This window comes from Anastrepha obliqua, chromosome 4, assembly GCF_027943255.1.
Source record: "Anastrepha obliqua isolate idAnaObli1 chromosome 4, idAnaObli1_1.0, whole genome shotgun sequence".
In the NCBI taxonomy this organism is placed as follows: Eukaryota; Metazoa; Arthropoda; class Insecta; order Diptera; family Tephritidae; genus Anastrepha; species Anastrepha obliqua.
This window is the reverse complement of record NC_072895.1, coordinates 37,479,824-37,497,965: the sequence shown is the minus strand read 5'-3', so window position 1 is coordinate 37,497,965 and position 18,142 is coordinate 37,479,824. Positions and strand designations below refer to the sequence as shown.

Genomic DNA, 18,142 nt, shown 5'->3' with positions numbered 1-18,142 from the left:
ACGTTACTCTTCCATTATCATTTAGATTGTTTTACTTGGCAACGGTGTACTGAATCTGATGAGCAGGGAGAGCAACTATCAAATTCTGTTGCCATTTAAAATAAAGAAAAAAATATTTATATACGAGGGTCGCCTGAACATTCCTTGGAAAAATAAAAATTACTTAATTGTTTAAGAAAAACCTTTTTTTATTTTTCGACTTAGTCGCCTTTTAGGCTTATACACTTCGCCCCACGCTGTTCTAGTTCGTTGATCACTTCCGAATAATAGGATTTGTCTAAGTCTGAAAAAAAGTCTGAAATTTTGATGAAAATTTTTCGAATTTTTAATAATTTTGTACAAGGTTTGAAACTTTGATTTATATTGTATGATTTTCAATTATGATGATAATTAATATGACTATATTAAAAAAATTCTAAAAATTAAAAAAAAAAAAAAAAAAGTAGTCAAATCTATTCAAAATTCGCGTGTATAATTACTTGACCACGGGTGTAAGTATTTTATTCACAAATATACTTAGTTACATAATAACAACAAAATTGTAAATTCGAATGATTTGTCATAAATTCAAGCTAAAAGTAAGATTTAAGAGTAGTAGCCTGTTGATAAAAAGATAAAGTGACCGTCAAAAGCTCTAACTAACTGTAACAAACCCAGCAGAGGTTTTATTCTTGGAAAGGCGTACTTTCGGCGTTTGTACGTTCCAAACTTGAGTATGCATCCTTCATTGGGTCTCCGTATTATACGCGCCATGCCGCTAGAATTGAACAAATCCTGAAAGAATTCTTACTTTTTGTGTTCTGTTATATACGCTTCTACGGTCGTATTCCTACCTATGAAGCACGATGTTTATTGATTAGCTTAAAATCATTGCAAAACAGGAGAAAAATCTAATATTTGTCTTTTATTTTCGATTTGATCTGTGTTTCTCTAGAGTCTAGACTGTCTGGTGCTTCTTGACAGGATTTTCCTTAATATTCCTATGTAGGTCTCTCAAAATCTGTTTATGGTTGCAATGCTCCTATTACTAGAGCCTTTAGAGCCCAAAAATCTCTAAATTTGTTGAGATATTTTTTTTATTTTTAAAATTTTTTTTAAATCATCAATAGTTCAATTGGAATTTCTTCTTTTTATTAACCATTAACCATTAAAATATGTCTACTTAGCCTATAAGAATTTATTATATTAATTGGCTTAATAAATAAATAAATAAATATACGAATGAAACCCGGTTAATTGTTGGGCTGACGCACAGTGTAGGTTTTGAAAAAAAATATAATATTTATGAAAATATCAACTTTTAGCGATTGTATATCAAATTTGCGACTTATTGCCATATAAAATACTTAAGGAACTTTATGCGCTTCACAGCACAGAGTTCAAAATATGAAATATGTCTACATTATTTTTCCATATAGAACAATTTGAGGAAGGGTGGTGGCATATGGACATATAGTGGGTACTTTCGACTTCTTCTGGATCACCCTACCATATATGTATATACACAGGCAAATGTAAGTGTTTGTAGTTAAAAATACTTACATAAAGATAATAAATACCGACTAAACTTAAATATGGAGTTATTAATCCGAATGGTGGCACAAAGTCTAACAATGACACAAGAATGTCGCAATAAACAGGCTGAAATGGCGCCAAAAGCTCCAATTGAATTAAATGCATATGCATGTGCATATATATGTATGTATGTGTAAATTGTTAGCATTTATCAATATTTTTTGTTTCGTTGTCTGATGGGTAATAAAAACGTAATAAATGCAGCACTTCAGAAAGAAAATGGCTAAGGTAAAGAGGATCATGGACTGACTCAAATACATGCATATTTAAATATTGTATATACCTACATACATACGTACATACATGCATATGTACATAATTCAGCTTCAGTATTCTACATTGCAATTATTATTTGAAGTCCAAGCTTGCGCGCATTACGATAGGACGGGTATGCTGAGAGCCTTATAGAGTGTTGTTTGATTCGTCGAGAGAGGACTTCACTACTCAATTGCGTAGCCTCCAATGCAGCATTTATTTTCAAGGGAGATTCTCCGTTGGATTTCAAGGCTGACATTATTATCGGTGTTAATGTTGGTTCCTAAAGTCTTTCACAACCTCGAAATAATAACTGTCAACAGTGACGTAGGTGCCGATACGCGAGTGCGCCGACTGTTTGTTTGACGACAAGAGGCACTTCGTTTTGTCCTCGTCCTCACCAGACCCATTCGCTTTACTTTTTTATCCAGTTTGGAAAAGGCAGAACTACTATAACAGGTCGATGATGGCAATATCATCGACATACACCACTAATTGTACACTCTTATAAAAATTGTGCCTGAGCGATTAAGCTCTGTGACTCGCACGATCTTTTCCAACATCAGTTTAAAGAACTTACACGACAGAGAGTCAAAATTTTACAAATCAACGTTTTCAACTTTTTATTTAGAATTATAGAGATTTTTGCAATTTTTTTCACCACACATTTTCTTCCATATAAAAGACCTTCGAACATGTGCTTTAAATGGAGGAAAACTCCGAACATCCTACGCAAAAAAATTGTCAAGGATGAAGGTAAGGCCTGTCCAAGAACAGACCTTAGATAGTCAGAGGAACATCTTCCACCGTTTTGTACTGAGAAATCGACTCAGAGATGCCTGCTCATATAAATTATACTGCACACAATTCGGATGCGACCGAAAAGATGTCTAGCAGTTTTGATCTCCCAAGGTCTTGTTTTCCGAAATCCATTATTTTTCCGCAAATGATTGAAAACTGTTTTTGGTAGATCTTTAGTAGCTGGGCGACTACTAATATGCCAGCCAACTTCGATTATTTCTGTGATTTTACCGACATCATCGACCTTTTCTTTAAAATAATAAATGCCTGAACAGAATCGACGGAACCAAAATTGCACGTAATTAACCGTTACACTACTGGCACAATAAACACCATTCACAATTTCAGCGGCCTGGCTGACCCTTCGCCTTTATCAAAGAAAAACTGTAAAATGTACCGAATTTACTCTTTGTTGACTTCCTTTACACTTCGTTAACAGCCTGTAACTCACAACTGAATGGAGCAAACAAAAAACCGCAAAATAATTTTTTTAATGCGAAATGTTACCTCGACAACGAGCGCAAACTTCAAATTGTTTGATCAATACTTTACGACATATCTCTTGACTACAGGTATCTACCGAGAATGTAATGGATTTCTTTTTCCCCAAACTAATATTATAGTAATGCTGCACACTCTGTTTTTCACTTTTCTCTTAAAGTAAAAAAATGGTTTTAAATACTTATAGTGGCTTTATGGTATTATTGTGGATATCAAACGAAAGAGGATTTTTCCAGCTATTAAAAAGTGTTTGCTTACTTTTCGCCAGCAATAATTTCTATTGTAGGTACAAATTTATTTTTCAATATCCTGGCAATTCTCTAAGAATTATTTTGAAAAAAATATACATTCTATCAAAAAACTATCATTCATTTAAAAAGCTCGCGCTACACATATGTCTAAATTTTTTTGTTGGAATGTTAATACAACTATCCTCTATAGTGTCGCAGAGTTTGTGCGTGATCTGTCAATTAGCTTGTTTTTGGCATTTAACTATATCAGTCAACCGCAGGTGTGTTCTGCGATTTTCACGATGGATAAAAATATCGAACAAAGAATTTGTCTTAAATTTTGTGTTTTGAACGGGATTTCGTGTGCTGAATCGTTGGAAATGTTATAGAATGCGTATGGCGAGTGTGCGATCTGGTCGCCCGTCAACGTCTTCAAAGGATGAAAACGTCAACAAAGTCAAGGAAATGGTGCTGGAAAACCATCATTTAAGTTTGAGGGAAGTAGCTCCTGACCTTTGCGTGTCTCACGAATCAATTCGCAACATTTTACACCATCAAGTGAGCATGAGACGCGTGGTTGCTCCACTCGTTGCAAGAGAGTTGAATTTCTTTCAAAAAATTCATCGGAAGAAAGTGGCTGAAGTATTGCTTGAGCAGGTGTATTCGGAGCCAATGTTTATCCAGCACATCATAACAGGTGATGGGACGTGGGTATATGAGTTTGACATGTAAACCAGTCAACAGGCGGCTGAATGGCGCTATCCACATGAGCCGAAACCCTAAAAACTACGTTAAAGTCGGTCAAAAGTGAAAGTCATGTTACTCGTTTTCTTTGATTATCATGTTCTTGTGCACTCGGAATTCCTTCCAAATGGTTCTACGGTAAATAAAGAATATTATTTGGAAGTTATGCAACGTTTGAGAGAGAATGTGCCTAGGAAACGGCCAAGTTTGTGAAAGAAAACTCATGGATATTGCACCATGATAACGCACCGCTTCACAAGACTAATATTGACCAAAAACTCGACAATTATATGCGAACAACCACCGTATTCACCAGATTTAGCCCCCTTCCTTTTCCCAAAACTTAAATTGCAACTCCGCGGACGCCGCTTTGAGTCGATAGAGGCCATTAAGGAGAATTCGCTGAAGGTGTTGAAGATTTCGTTTAAAGGTGCTTTGACGACTGGACTAATCGTTGGCATATGTGTATTGCTTCGAATGGAGCCTATTTTGAAGGCGACAAAATAAATTTTGATGAATAAACAATTATTTTGCGTTTTATTGAACAATTCCCGGTACTTTTTTGACAGAATGTATGCAAAAAAAATAGTTCAACTTTTCTCTTATGAACTAAAGTATGCAAAAACAAGTAAACAATATTATTTTTCATAGCCGAATATATCCTCTTTAGTTTGATATCCGCATAAATACCATGAAGCCAGTATAAGTATTTAAAAAATTTGTTTGAAAAATGTAATCCTTAGTACTTTGAAAAATTAAATTGATGAGAAAAAAACGAGTATGCAGCATTATTCAATAAAATCGCTAGTTTTACGTGCATGTGATATTTTTTCTCGATAACAAAAAGTGGATTTTTGTCGCACGGTGTCATATTTGGCTATTTTTAACTTGAAACGAAACTCTGGTTTGACTAGGCCTTTGTATGTATGATTTCCGACAGAAAAGGTGAATTTCCAACAAAAAACTTAAATACGTAAAACATAAATATATAAGTGCGTGTATTTTACCTGTGTCACTACATGCAACTGCACTTGCACATATTTTTTACGGATTTAAGGCAATATCAGCATTTTCAATCCATCAAACCCATACAATTTCGAGTCTTGTTTTTATTTGGACTTTTTATTGCACATATTTTTAGCTAAATATAGTAGCGTGCACTAAATTGCATTAAATAATATAAGAATGCACACCTCGGTATGTCTGTACATAGCCAAGTGTGTGCATGTATTTGTATTATCAATGAGTGCGATTTATATCCTCCTTCTTCTTCTTCGTGATGACAAGGAAACAGACGCCAGTAGCAGATTCAACGTTAATCACAAGGCCTCAACAGGCAGGCTATAATTTGACTTACCCATAATTTAGAGGCAGACAAAAGAAAAACGGAAAAACGTCTCCCTCTATGTGTGGAATTACCTTGATTATTTTGTAAATATCATTCTAAATAATCGATCTAAATAAGCTATAAAAGTATGCCTCAATTTGGGATGCTCTTATACACACTTTTGAGTGTAATATACAGGGATTTATGCATATTAAAAATATGAACATGTGCATATGTGTGTGTGTTCACACACACAGGTTCATTCCTGCACAGTAGCAGCAATGATAAATTAAGGTTTCGTACAGCCTTGGGCAGTTTCACATAAAATTTTTTGCATTCAACCTTTTTGAAATTAGTAATAATTTTACTTTTCGTTTAATTGAATTCTGTGATAAAATCGTGAATATAGAATTTCAAACGTCAATTTTGTTATTTCATTTCAATGCAAAACGCTCGGTGGCGAGCACCGCACGAGGCTTACAAGGCAAATGTCTTGCCTAGGGCGGCACATTGTGAAGGGCTGCACACAGACGCAATGAGCTCCAAATTTCTTAAAAGTGTTATACTTCAGTTATCGTCAAATATATGTGCATAACAGTGATACGTGAACGCGATGCATATGTGTGTGCGTGTGTGTACGAGTATGAATGCAATGGAAGAGCGATTTGAAATTGCAAAATTATAATGAAGATGACAAGCGTGCATTTAAAAAGTCGTCCGTCTATCCTATTCTGGGTGTTGCTTTTCCAAATTACAGGCGCGCTTTGGGCATTTGACGAAAATGGACAGGTTGTTTGGATTATTATTTCATTTACACTCGTCCGATATTTCATTGCAACATTGTAAACATAACGAAAGTGCATTAACTTCGATAAAAGTTGACAACAAAGACTTTGATGAAATCAAGTCATTCCATTTTCTGAATAAAATCCCTGAATTTGGGCAACTTAACAACAGCTTTGAAGATTTTTCTTTTACTTTGGCAGTGACAATGATAGCCTCTGCCGAAAGTAGTTTGAATTGAGTCAACGTTGTTGGATTGCATTCTTGCAGCATCTTTGCTGAAACAACAGCGTGACAAATCGTATTCCACTCAACAACCTAATGTGTCTGCTGTGAGTAAAATTCAAAATATTATATAGACACCAATGCAATTAAAATAATTCAATATATATCAAAAGGAATAATTTATTAACATATTTATTATAGACATACACACATACACACATATTCATTTTCGTATTTCTAAATTACAAAATATTTTCTACAATATATTAATTTTAAATGACACGTAACTAAGGTATGAAAACTCAGTGCGGCTCTCTTTTAAAGGACTATACTGCCAAAAAAAGAAAAACTGTAAAATATACCGAATTTTATCTTTAACTTCCATTGTTAACACCCTGTAACTCACAACTGAATAGAACAAACAAGAAACACCAAACGATTTTTTTTAGTGTGGAATGTTTTCTTGACAACGAGCACAAACTTTAAGTAATGTATTTCTTTTTCCCCAACTTAATATATGTAAGTAGTCAAATTAAAATGGGCAACATTTTTTTTTTTTTGCAATCTGACATTGACATACGTCATTCATATTTGGCACTTGTTAACTAGACAGCTGCAGAATAAAAACATACAAGCAATGCAGCGCGCAAAAGTCGTGTATTTTGTAAACAAGTTATTCAAAAACAAAATTGAATGACTGATTTTGTGCCACCTTGTAATATATAACATTCTTATGATGCTGACGATGCCAAATTTTATCACACTTTGTTAAATACATTTTTTAAGTAAACTATTCTAAGTCAGCTATTTTGAACACAAAAATTATTCTTTATTCAACTATTTCGGGCTGATTATTGTATAAAGGGTTTTCCAATAGCAGGTGTTTTCTATCGCTATCCAGAGATGATTAACGATTTTTTATGGCCGGAATTGGATGGTATTGATCTGGACAACGTTTATTTTCAACAAGACGGTGCTACGTGCCACACAAGCAACGAAACCATTGATATTTTACGGGAAAAGTTTCCGGACCGTGTTATCTCTCGAAGAGGTGATCACAATTGGCCACCGAGATCTTGTGATTTAACACCTTGTGACTTTTTTCTTTGGGGCCATGTGAAAGAGAAGGTCTACACCAACAGCCCAGGGTCGATTCAAGACCTCAAAGATGGAATTCGTGAGGCTATCGAGGACATAGGGCAGCCACTATGCAATTCGGTTAAGGAAAATTTCATGAAAAGGATATTGTCCTGTAAGCATGGTCGTGGTGGCCATTTGCCTGATGTTATTTTCTACTATTAACGGCATACCTTCCTCTTTTTAATGAAATAAACATTCGTTCTAATAGCGAAATAACACCTTTTATTGGAAAACCCTTATTTAATATACAATACATAATTAGAGAAAAAATTTATTGAAACCAATTTTAGGAAGTCATTGATAATTCTTGTAAGACATATTTTAAATAAAAATTTAGAGTGTCACTTCGATAGCTTACCTCGGGTGGCAAATAAGCTTCGCACGCCACCACAAACTGCTATAATTTTTTTTACAATATTATTTTAATGAATAAGCACTCTACCAAAATTTCGTAAAGTACTCATCACTTGACCGTAATCGGTCTGAAACAATTGTTTCATGATTGGTGCTAAACTTGTCTAAGTAATCTGTCCAAATTCCAAGCAACCAGTTCTTTCTTCTTCGGCGGACTAACAGTCGTTCATTAGAAACTTTAAGTGACTTCAAGACGCCCTCTTTCAAATGGGAGCCAAGAAATCACGAGTTATGAGATGTCATCTTTGCAGCGCTTAAATCTGGAGCGCTACGACAAGACCATATACATACATACATACTAGGTTGTTCAATATTGTTGCGGTTCCATAAAAAAAAACACAATTTTATGGTTTGAAATGCATGAATTCCATCCCTGGCGGGAGAATCTGGAAGGGCTGCAAAATGCGCTTCCACAGCTGTTATGACCTCATCATTTGATGAAAAACTCTGTCCCCGCATGAATTTTTTAGGCCTGGAAATAGTTAGAAGTCGCTAGGGGCCAAATCTGGTAAATTCGGTGGATGCTCCAACAATTCGAACCTTAATTCATGGATTTTAGCCATTGTCAAAATGCTCTTGTACGGAGCATTGTCCTGATGACAAAATATTTTTTTTCTTTTGCAAACTGGGTCTTATTCCACGATTTTTTTCCTTCAGCTTGTCTGAAAGGTGCCAATAATATTCAGAATTTATTGTTTTACCAGTTTGCAAGTAACTCACAAATAAAATTCTCTTCGTATCCCAAAAAACTGATGCTAAAACCGTTTTGGCCGATTTCTAAACACGAACTCGTTTCGGGGCCGAGAAACCAGGTTGGAGCCACTCTTTAGCCACTCTTTAGCCTCTAGTTTTGACTTAGAATAAAAGTGATGGACCCAAATCTCATCCATAGTGATGAATGAACTCACAAACCGCACTTGATTCTTTCGAAAATTCTTTAAATTGTTGCAGAGAAAGTCGCATTCGAATGTTCCATTTGTTCCATTGCGGCAATCATTGTGCACAAGCTTTCTGAAAACCAATACTTCAGTCAACATATTATTTACACTGCCCAATGAGATGCATAGGGCTTCTACGGAATCTCTTGCAGTCACTCGACGATTTTCCAATACAATTTTCTGTATTTTTTCTACGATTTCTGGTATTGTTTTTCAAGGCTTGTACGACCTCGTTTAAATTCAGCAACCCATCTTTCTACTCTACTAATTGATGGCGAAAAGTCCTTATACACTTTCAACATTTCAAAAAAAAAAATGTTGCGGACATTACCACAAGGCCTTCCTTTATGCTGTGTATAAAATTCTAGGTGATATCTATTAACATCATCTCATTAGACGAAAATCTCTTTACTTTTACTTCGGGAGACATTGAAAATTGAAAACGTTGATGCCGTTTTGCTTAATATAATATATATATATTATATTTTTTTTTTTTTTGGATTATGACACTATTGAAGCAAATGAGCGATATGAATGACTGACCATTGGCCCTAGCTTGAAACACTGTCGCTTCTCGCCAGGCAATGACAAATCTGCCATAAAAACAGGTTCTCTTAAATATAATCTGTCGAATGGATGAGCACAATGTAATTCTATTTTCAAACTTAGCACCAACATACTTGTTAGTAAATTTCAGTTCTTTGAAGTTCAAATTAAAAAATGTTTCATACCAAACTAACGAAGAAAACTTCTGAAAACATTTAAAATTCCTTCCTTCCTTTCCTTACAGGTTGCACTTAATTATGCTAACGTTATATGGGCCATAAAACTCCGCAACCCATTTTTTCTTCTTTTAGATTCTGGTTAAAAGTTTGAAATGTTGATGAAAATTGTCGAATTTGTGTAAATCTTGGAAAAGCATTGAAACGTTTATATCATAAAATAACTTAGATTCTGGTTAAAAGTTTGAAATGTTGATGAAAATTGTCGAATTTGTGTAAATCTTGGAAAAGCATTGAAACGTTTATTTGTATGATATGAACGTTTCAATGCTTTTCCAAGATTTACACAAATTCGACAAATTTTCATCAACATTTCAAACTTTTAACCAGAATCTAAAAGAAGAAAAAATGGGTTGCGGAGTTTTATGGCCCATATAACGTTAGCATAATTAAGTGCAAGCTGTAAGGAAAGGAAGGAAGGAATTTTAAATGTTTTCAGAAGTTTTCTTCGTTAGTTTGGTATGAAACATTTTTTAATTTGAACTTCAAAGAACTGAAATTTACTAACAAGTATGTTGGTGCTAAGTTTGAAAATAGAATTACATTGTGCTCATCCATTCGACAGATTATATTTAAGAGAACCTGTTTTTATGGCAGATTTGTCATTGCCTGGCGAGAAGCGACAGTGTTTCAAGCTAGGGCCAATGGTCAGTCATTCATATCGCTATTGGTATTTGTTGTAGAATGAGCTATATATGTTTAAAAAACTAATGCAGGTTAAAAAAACCAAAAAAAATTCGCCAAAACTGGTCCGTAAGTGTGTATATATAAGTATATTTAATATATGTCCGCCCGTTTGTAGGTGTCAGTCAAATTGAGATTTTAATTGCACAACGGTAACACGGCGTATTTTTGAAATAGGGTGTGAAATCTCCCCAGATGTATTCGTATAAGTTTTTTTCAGCTGCAAAACACGAAACTTATTTTATAAAATCCACTTATAGCAACAAAATTTCCTTTAATTGCAGTTTCTTTGGGACAAGGCGATGTTCAAAGTGTCGAGCATCGATCAGTGCGACAGAGCTGGTAATGAGAGCCAGAAGCCTGGTGTTTCACGTTAACTGTTTCTGCTGTACAATTTGCAACACGCCCCTTACCAAAGGCGATCAATATGGAATTATAGACGCCCTTATATATTGCAGGTAAAAAATTATACGATAGCACAAAATGAGTGTACATATACATGCATACGTATATTTAGTTATGTACAATACACACTCACATTTTTTTTACTTGATACAAATACATAGAAAATATTTATATATATGCATTCCATGCAGAACACACTATAGCATCGCTCGCGAGGGTGATTCAGCGTCAGCAAGGCTCGGAGGTCCATTCCCGTATTGCACGGACTTTGGTTCGCCACAACATGAGTCGTCCAGTCCTCATTCAGATCCCACTCGCATTGTTCCTAGTGGCATATTTGTGCCTACTTCACATGTAATCTCAGGACTAACGCAGGCGCCGCGCCAAAAAGGCAGACCTCGAAAAAGGAAGCCTAAGGACATTGAAGCTCTCACTGCCAATATGGGTAAATAAATGTAAAAGACTTATTTATTTTATTTTCAATATAGTAACACAGTTTTTATACGAGTATATTTCCTTGACAATAAATTGAATACGAAAACAAAATGTTTCTAACGTAACAATTTTGTGTCGTTCCTAGTCGGAACATAGCGCGGATAAAAACATAGTTACCATAGTTAAAACAGTATCGGGAATCGGTACATAAAACAAAATATATTTATTATTCACTCATATTTCTTTGGTCTCAAGCCATAACAGTAGAAATAAATGGAAGCGTGTCATTATTCTGTATTACAAAATTCTGGGTGACAAAATTCTGTAAATTGCAAAAAAATTCTGTTTTTTTAAATTCTGCTTTTTTAAAAATCTGCATGTTTAATGCTAAAAATTCTGCTTTATTCAAGTTTTGTGATTTTCGTCATACAAGAAGTAACAAAATAAATATTTATTCCATAAATATACATATGTATATGTTTATGCGATAACAATATTTTAGTTTAGCCAATTACAATATTTTTCTGAATTCTTTTTAAATATGTAGTGTGACTTAATTCATTTCTTTTCTTAATAATTCTTCGCAGCTGTTCGTTTTTTTAGAAGAGTTTTACGCAGTACTTTTGCGTATTTTGGATTGCGTAGCGGAGTTGCACTGATGAGGGTTATTTTTTTGAAGCGCGGCCGAAGGCCGCCCACGCGAAAAGGAGTTCTACGCAAAAATAATGTGGATTCTATCGAAACTGAAGAAAAAATTATTATTATTATTATTTTTTTTTTATTTAATATCTCGAATAATAATAAAAAATAATAATAATAATAAATTAAATAATTACATTACCTCTTTAACATTGTTAACATTATATTTTAATACAGAATTTTGTAATACAGAATTTTGAAAGCAGAATTTTAAAAAGCAGAATTTTAAAAAGCAGATTTTTAAAAAAGCAGAATTTTAAAAAAGCAGCATTTTAAAAAGCAGAATTTTGTACATACAGAATTTCGACACCAACCCGAAATAAATTTGTTTGCATTTTGCAGGGAAGACCTTTAAAGGGTTATATCCCATCTGTAAATTATGATCAAATTGATGTACGCTATGTTTTTCCCTTTAATTTCTCTTATTTTCTTTACTAATCGTATGGAAGAGGAGATTTCAATTATGATAATTCTTCAATTGCGAGTTGCGTATTACCAGATTGTTCAAAAAATTTTACGGTTCGATAAGAGAGGTGTTGCTATTAGCCAATTTTTTTTTTTTTTTGGTATGTTGGTAACCTCATCATGTGTACACATATGTGAAGTTTCATTTTGATCTGTTCATTTACTTTCGTGCAGTGATTGAATTTTTATTTTTTCAAGGTTTAAAAGTAAAAGAAATTTGTGAACGAATTTTGCAAGTTATTAAGGACTTTTCACCATCAATTAGTACAGTAGAAAGATGGGTCACTGAATTTAAACGAGGTCGTACAAACCTTGAAAACGATCCATATCACCACGTCAAGGAGTGCAAAAGCAGCAACGACACCACAAATCGTAGAAAAAATACAGAATATCGTATTGGAAAATCGTCGAGAGACTGAAAGAATTTTAGTAGAAGGAAGTATAAGCAAATATTTTGACTGAAATATTAGGTTTCAGAAAGCTGTGTACACATTTAAAACGTTTTCGATAAGATAAAGTGGATTTTGTGCGTCGATTCCTCAGTATGAGACTTGGGTATATCAGCATGATCCTTAAACAAAACAAGAGGCTAAAGAGTGGTATTACCTTGGTTCTTTGGCTCCGAAACGAACTCGTATTCAGAAATCGACAAAGAAGGTGTTAGCATCAGTTATTTGTGATACGAAGGGAATTTTGTTTGTGGATTAGTTGCGAACTGGTAAAAAAATAAATTCTGAATATTATTGTAACGTTTTAGACCAGCTGAAAGAAAAATTTCGTGCGAAGAGACCCAGTTTGTAAAACAAAAAAATTATTTTTTATCAGGGCAATGCAATGTTAAGAGCATTCTTTGCAGATTCTGACTTCAGAGATGGAATTCATAAATTGGAAATTCGTTGGAACAAATGTATTAATGTACAGGGAGACTATTCTAAATAGTAAAGTATAGGGTTTTTCAGTAAGAGCGCTTCAACTTTTAAACTTTTTTGAATAAAACACAAACGGTTTGACTTTTTTAACTAATTTTTTTTTATTATCGAGTTTGAACATATACATTTAAGTATGAAATTCGATTTCTTTTGCATGACCACCGCGTGCACTTTTTACGAAGTCCAATCGTTGAACCCAATTTTCGACCACTCTTTTGCATAAATCGGCCGAAATTCCAGCAATTTCGCGTTCAATATTGGCTCTGAGCTCACAAATCGTCGCTGACTTGTTACTGTAGACCAATGACTTCACATAACCCCAAAACGGGACGGCTTGTTAAATAGACCGTAAAATGGCCGTAATGCTCTTAAAGTAGCAGCAACAGAACGATTATTTTCATAAAAAATTTGACGATTTGCAATCGTTGCTCAAGTGTGTAGCGTTCCATGATGAAATGTATACTAATGAAGTTTACAAATGACAAGGGAAAAATAAAAAACATTGCGTCGTTCGCCCTCCCTATCGGAAAAAAGTTGAAGCGCACCTATTGAATAACCCTATATATTCAAACCATAAAATTTTAAAATTTTCCTATCGAACCGCAAAACTAATTGAACAACCTAGTATATGAGAAGAAACCGTGTGCAATTAATAATGGTTAGACTCCCCCTAAGCGGAGTGGGTAAAAGAAGGAAAAAATAAATCAATTTAAAGTCTAAATGCTTAGCCTTAATTTATTAGATGTTTTGTATTTGCTGCCTATATATTTGAGCATACATATGTACATATTTCATACATATGTCTGTATATTATTAAACCTCTGTACTTTGCTTTTGCCAGATTTAAATACAGAATATTTAGACTTCGGACGTGGGTCTCAAATGACTGCTTCCCGGACGAAACGGATGCGAACGTCATTCAAGCACCACCAGTTGCGTACTATGAAGTCTTACTTTAATATAAACCACAATCCGGATGCCAAGGATTTGAAACAACTTTCTCAAAAAACAGGGTTGCCAAAAAGAGTTTTGCAGGTAAGTTAAATGTCGTGCTTTTATACAACTACACATTCGTATGTGTAGGTGTAAAATGTATGTAACACGCGTATAACTTTGCTAATATGATTTTCGTTTTTGCATAGGTATGGTTTCAAAATGCCAGAGCTAAATGGCGGCGCATGATGATGAAGCAAGATGGTTCCAATATTCTAGAAAAGGGCGATGGATCTCTTGATTTAGACAGCATTTCTGCGCATAGTCCTACTTCGTTCATGATGGGCGGCTCTCCTCAGCATACACTAGAGTAGCAGTCGTATTCACTGCTGTTACCACACAGAGAACTTTGAGCTAATCACGCTTATGTTGTTGCTTTACCAATATCACAGCCGTAACTGTAACTGTAACCGTAGCTGTAGTCGAAAGCACCCGCTTTGCGCAAGCCCACGAGTCCAATGCAAGAGAACAACCACGGCAGGGAATATACCGCCTATACACGCTTCATTCGAACACACACACATACATATGTACACCCACAACCGTATGCATAAGTTCACACTATACCTTTATCCACAAATTATATAAACTTCAGCAAATTGTATTTAGTTGCACGCCAAATGTATTCATGCATTCGAAAACAACCAACATACATAGACTCAGCATGCATGTATGTGTGTATTCATGCGCATATATTATGCGCTTATGGGTACACTCAGCAGGTCAATAGCCAAGAAACATCAAAAACACCTTTCAACCGCAAAACTCTTATGCGCATGGGCTAATATTTTTGTAAATGTATTTAGATATAATTAATATAGAAGACATAATTTAAACAGAGTACCGAAATCTGAACTCGTTATTTCTAGCACATTTGGCACTTAATGGATAATACATACGATTATATATCGTATGAAACAATACTAACTTAAGTACCTTTATATACCATTTGCATGGATTGAAAAATTCAACTGTAGGGTTGCGAAAGAAAGGGTATAAATTAGATTTGGTTCTTGCAATAGTTTTGAACAGAAACGTAACGATCCTCTGGAGGAAAATAATCAAAGGTCTTCGCACTTATATCTGAACTATTAGGGTCAATATATAGAATACTTAGATTCATGCACTTAATATACGTATAGACAATTGCTGTGCGGGTACGGTATATCTATATCTCTAGTGTAAGTAATCTAGGCGGGCGTGCTATGTGAATATAAAACATTGAAATTTAAATTGTTTAGGTAGCTCGAACTTCCGAAGCTCATACAGAGCGAGAAAGCGATCACTTGTTTGAGTTTCCTATTTCAAAGCTCCTCGTAAACCCATCTGCCGTTCGGAGGCGGCATAAAAGTGAAGGTCACTCCATTTGTGGAACCACATCAAGACGCACATCACAACGGAGGGCCGCGGCCAAACACCCAACAAAACATGTACGCGCCAAGTATACATATATGTAAATATATATCACATATATTTATATTTTACAACCGCAAAAATCGTGTTTTCTATTTCAGAAAATACTTTAAATTAATCCCCTATAGTTTAAAGGATATTCTCTTTGAGTTTAATGCAGGCTTGTTTTGCTCTTCTTTCTCTTCACCTTCTGTAACATGGAACCACTGATTTAAAATCAGAACTTCTTGACAGCATACGCCTACATAATTAAAATGTGAAGTGTCTCCACAAATAACTCGACCTTTTTAAAGTATTTTCATGGAATTGAAAGATTGAGGTATAGTTGCAGACATGCGTAGTATATGTGCATTAGGGTGGTGGCCCTTAATTGCTTGGATAAGAATAAAAGCGTTCAGATTATCGGTGTCAGGCACTAGGAATATGGAATATTCTAAAAACTAAAAATACAACGTTCTAGGCCAACCTAAAAGGATTAACAGGTAGCTCGCTACGATCCAAATTTTGAAGGAATATGAATTTTAGCCTTTTATTAATTTTAGGCTTAAATATATCATTTATTGAGAAAACAACTTTATGCCTCTCACTTATAAATAATATAATAATCAGATTGCTTGCAATTTAATGGTTTGAAATAGACTTTATTATTCAGTAAATTCTCCCTAAACATCAATCCCTTGTTCCAGTGAAATTCCTATTTATGAATTCGATTACTCAAGTGAGGGCTGTGAAGGGCTGCGAAATATGCTGCCACAGCTGTTATGACCTCAAGATTTAATAAAAAACGCTGTACATTTTTTAGGTCTGGAAAGTCGCAAGGGCCAAATCTGATGAATACGGGGGATACTCCGACAATTCGAACTTTAATTCATGGATTATAGCCATTGAAAAAATGCTCTTGTACGGTGCATTGTTCTGATGACAAAAAATTTTTTGCAAACTGGGTTTTTTTACACGATTTTTTTCCTTCAGCTGATCTAAAAGATTACAATAATATTCGGAATGTATTATTTTACCAGTTTACAACTAATCCACAAACAAAATGAACAAAAAAACTGATGCTAACACCTTCTTGACCGTTTTCTGGACACGAACTCGTTTCGGAGCCGAAGAACCAGGTTCGAACCATTCTTTAGCCTCTTGTTTTGATTTAGCATCATGGTGATAGACCCAAGTCTCATCCATAGAGATGAAACGACACACAAAATCGAAAAACGCTCTAAAAGTTGCTAAGAAAGTCGCATTCGAATGTTTTTTCGTTCCATTGTTAGCGAATGCAGCACCCATTTCGCACACAGCTTTCTGAAACATAATATGTACTTTAGTCAAAATATTACTAACACTGCCCAATAAAATGCCTATGGCTTTTACTAAATCTATAATATTTCAGTCACTCGACAATTTTCCAATACGATTTCCTGTATTTTTTCTACGATTTCTGGTGTCGTTACTGTTTTTGAATGCCCTTGACGTAGATCGTTTTGAAGGATTGTAAGACCACGTTTAAATGCAGCAACCCATATTTCTACTGTACTAGGTTAGGTTGAAGCGGTTGTCCTGTGGGACACACTCAGGCTCATAGCCCATTGTGATGCCGCGTGGAGAGCTTTCCCTATTTCTCCTAAAACCAGTGTGTGCTTTTCAAAAATTTTAGAACATCTCCTATTTCTGCAGAACTTAGATCTTCCAATTCGTTAAAAAATTGTCTGCCTAGAATAGTAAATCTCTAGATAATCTCTAAATAGCAGGACAATGGCACAGAAGGTGCAAGATTCTATCTTCCTCATCAAAACAACTTCAGTCATGTGCTTGCACACCCATCCTTTGGGAGTGCCTACCTATTAAACAAGGCCCCGTTATGACTGAAATCAGTGTGCTAAGACTATGTTTATTTTGGTTTAGCAGAGATTCTGTGCATTTAGCATTGAGAGTCGGCCACAGTTGACAGCCGATTTTGCAGGTATCTTCATTACGCCATCTTTCGTTTGCTTTTCTTACGATTTCTTCAAAAATGAGTAGCTTATATGTTTGTAGGGGTATACCTATGTATGTCATCGTCTACTGTAATAATTGAGGACGAACAATTCATAAATTTCCTTTGCTTTTAAACGTTCCAAAAAAACCGCGGCACGTCGACACTAAATGGCTTGTAAACAACGAAAGAATTGGTAGATTAAACTTCACATGCGTTCATATGAAGAGTGTACCAACATAACAGAAAAAAATTTAAACTAGTAGCAACACCTTCTCTTATCGAACCGCAAAACTTATAGAACAACCTAGTATAATATATCAAAATTGCCCTACGCGTCACGTTTTTCTTGCCGAGTCTGTTTAAAAAATTGTTTTTCGATCAAACAGAAATGAAATCTGGACGCTTAAATTAAAAAATGGTAAAAAATCA

The 18,142-nt window shown here is 34.8% G+C and overlaps 1 protein-coding gene across 5 annotated transcripts in view; it reads left to right on the top strand.

The window, feature by feature from the left end:
- The window catches only part of LOC129245550 (protein apterous), an 88,535-nt gene extending 72,046 nt beyond the window's left edge, over window positions 1-16,489 (top strand). For 4 of the 5 annotated variants that reach the window (XM_054883764.1, XM_054883763.1, XM_054883762.1 and 1 more), the window contains 4 exons: window positions 10,684-10,857; window positions 10,996-11,249; window positions 14,174-14,367; window positions 14,475-16,489. In XM_054883764.1, coding sequence (XP_054739739.1) covers window positions 10,684-10,857; window positions 10,996-11,249; window positions 14,174-14,367; window positions 14,475-14,639 — 787 coding nt within the window. In that variant the 3' untranslated portion in view covers window positions 14,640-16,489. Of the gene's footprint in view, window positions 1-6,236; window positions 6,549-10,683; window positions 10,858-10,995; window positions 11,250-14,173; window positions 14,368-14,474 lie in introns of those variants that run through there. The other variant, XM_054883766.1, reaches the window with a different exon arrangement.
- The last annotated feature ends 1,653 nt before the right edge of the window (window positions 16,490-18,142 follow it).